Source organism: Trachypithecus francoisi, unplaced genomic scaffold, assembly GCF_009764315.1.
Source record: "Trachypithecus francoisi isolate TF-2019V2 unplaced genomic scaffold, Tfra_2.0 Lachesis_group4, whole genome shotgun sequence".
Classification (NCBI taxonomy): Eukaryota; Metazoa; Chordata; class Mammalia; order Primates; family Cercopithecidae; genus Trachypithecus; species Trachypithecus francoisi.
The window spans coordinates 14,835,980-14,837,628 of NW_022681469.1; the positions used below are offsets into that span (position 1 = coordinate 14,835,980).

General features: G+C 43.8%; 1 protein-coding gene across 1 annotated transcript; it reads right to left on the bottom strand.

Annotated features, from left to right (window-relative positions):
* Window positions 1-351: 351 nt before the first annotated feature.
* On the bottom strand, window positions 352-1,447 carry LOC117073629 (olfactory receptor 2A14). The gene has a single exon (XM_033194760.1). It carries the CDS (start codon window positions 1,379-1,381, stop codon window positions 449-451), a length of 933 nt encoding a protein of 310 aa, XP_033050651.1. The 5' UTR covers window positions 1,382-1,447; the 3' UTR covers window positions 352-448.
* Window positions 1,448-1,649: the final 202 nt, after the last annotated feature.

Consider the following 1,649-nt stretch of genomic DNA (forward strand, 5'->3'; position numbering starts at 1 on the left):
TTCATATGTTTTGCTAATTTTATAAAATTTGGTTGTTTATATTTTTGTTGATTTAAAGGAATTATTTCCATGTACTGTATAAACAGTTCCATTTCTGGGTACATGTAGTTTCCAGAGGATCACTTGGTTTGTGGCTTGCATTTCTTCTTTCTTAATGGCGACTTTGATGAGCACAATGATTAATGTGAAGAGGTCCTATATTTATCAAACTTAAACATTTTACATCTAGAGATTTTTGTGTCTTCTCTGTGAATTTATGCCTATCCAGGATTATAAATGCATTTACCTATCTTTTCTAAAAGATTTATGTCTTCAGTTTGTATGTATAGGTCTATAGTATTCCATTTTAAGGTAGCATTTATTCTAGCAAAAGACAAAAAAAAAAAAAGCCAACTTACATATTTTGCAGGGAGCAAGGCTCCCTCCCCATGGTTCCCTTTGAGATGTCTCACGTCAGTGTCTCCTTCCTCAGTGCCCTCCTCAGGGCTCCCTTGACCTCTGCATTCCTCAGGCTATATATCAGGGGGTTCAGCATTGGGTTGAAAAGGCTGTAAAACAGGGAAATAACTTTCTGTTTCTCCTCAGAATGGTGGGACTTGGGGGCCATGTACATGACAATGGTACTGCCAAAGAAGAGCCCCACCACGCAGAGGTGGGAGGAGCAGGTGGAGAAGGCCTTTCTGCGGCCCTCCCCAGACTGGATCCTCAGCATGGCCGCCAGGATGCATGAGTAGGAGACCAGCACCAGGCAGAGCGGCCCCACCAGGATGAACACACAGGCTGCAAAGATGACCACCTGGTTGAGCCAGGTGTCAGTACAGGCCAACTTGAGGACAGACAGGATTTCACAGAAGAAGTGGTTGATTTCATGAGGCCCGCAGAAGGGCAGCCTCAGGATGAGAATTAAATGGACCAGAGCCAGGAGGAAGCTGAACACCCAGGAAGCCACAGCCAGGACAGTGCACACTCTCCAGCTCATGAGGACGTTGTAACGTAGGGGGTGGCAGATGGCCACATAGCGATCACAGGACATCACCACCAAAATCAGGCACTGTATGTTAACAAAAGCCAAATACAAGAATGTCTGCATTATGCATGGCAAAAAGGAGATTGTTCTTTTCTTGTTCATAAGATTTGTCAGCATCTTGGGAACATTGTTGGAAGCATAGCACATGTCAACAATGGCCAGGTGTGAGAGGAAGAAGTACATGGGGGTGTGAAGCTTAGAGTCCAGGCAGATAATCCCAAAGATGACCCCATTCCCCAGCAGGGTGAGTGTATAGAAGACAGAGAAAAGTCCACAGAGGAGAATCTCCAGTGCTGAACCAACCTGGAATCCCAGCAGGGTGACGTCTGTGATCCATGTCTGGTTGCCTTCCATGCTCTTGTGGCAGAGAAAGATAAATCTTCAGCTAGGAGAGGAAGGTCAGGGCTGTGGGCCAGTCAAAGATGCACAGAGGTGGCACTTAGAAATTAAAACTTTGAGTGGATTTTCTAGAATATATTCTCAGATATGTTGCCAAAACTAACCAGGTGTGCTCATAAAAATGAGGAAAAAATCCCATTGTATCAATGGGAATGAGATTGAGAAATGAGATTGAAAAATGAGAAAAAAATCACATTGTATCAACACATATACAGAATATATA

Coding starts and splice junctions, on each gene's coding strand:
- LOC117073629 (XM_033194760.1), bottom strand. CDS start 1,381: ATGGAAGGCAACCAGACATGGATCACAGACGTCACCCTGCTGGGATTC.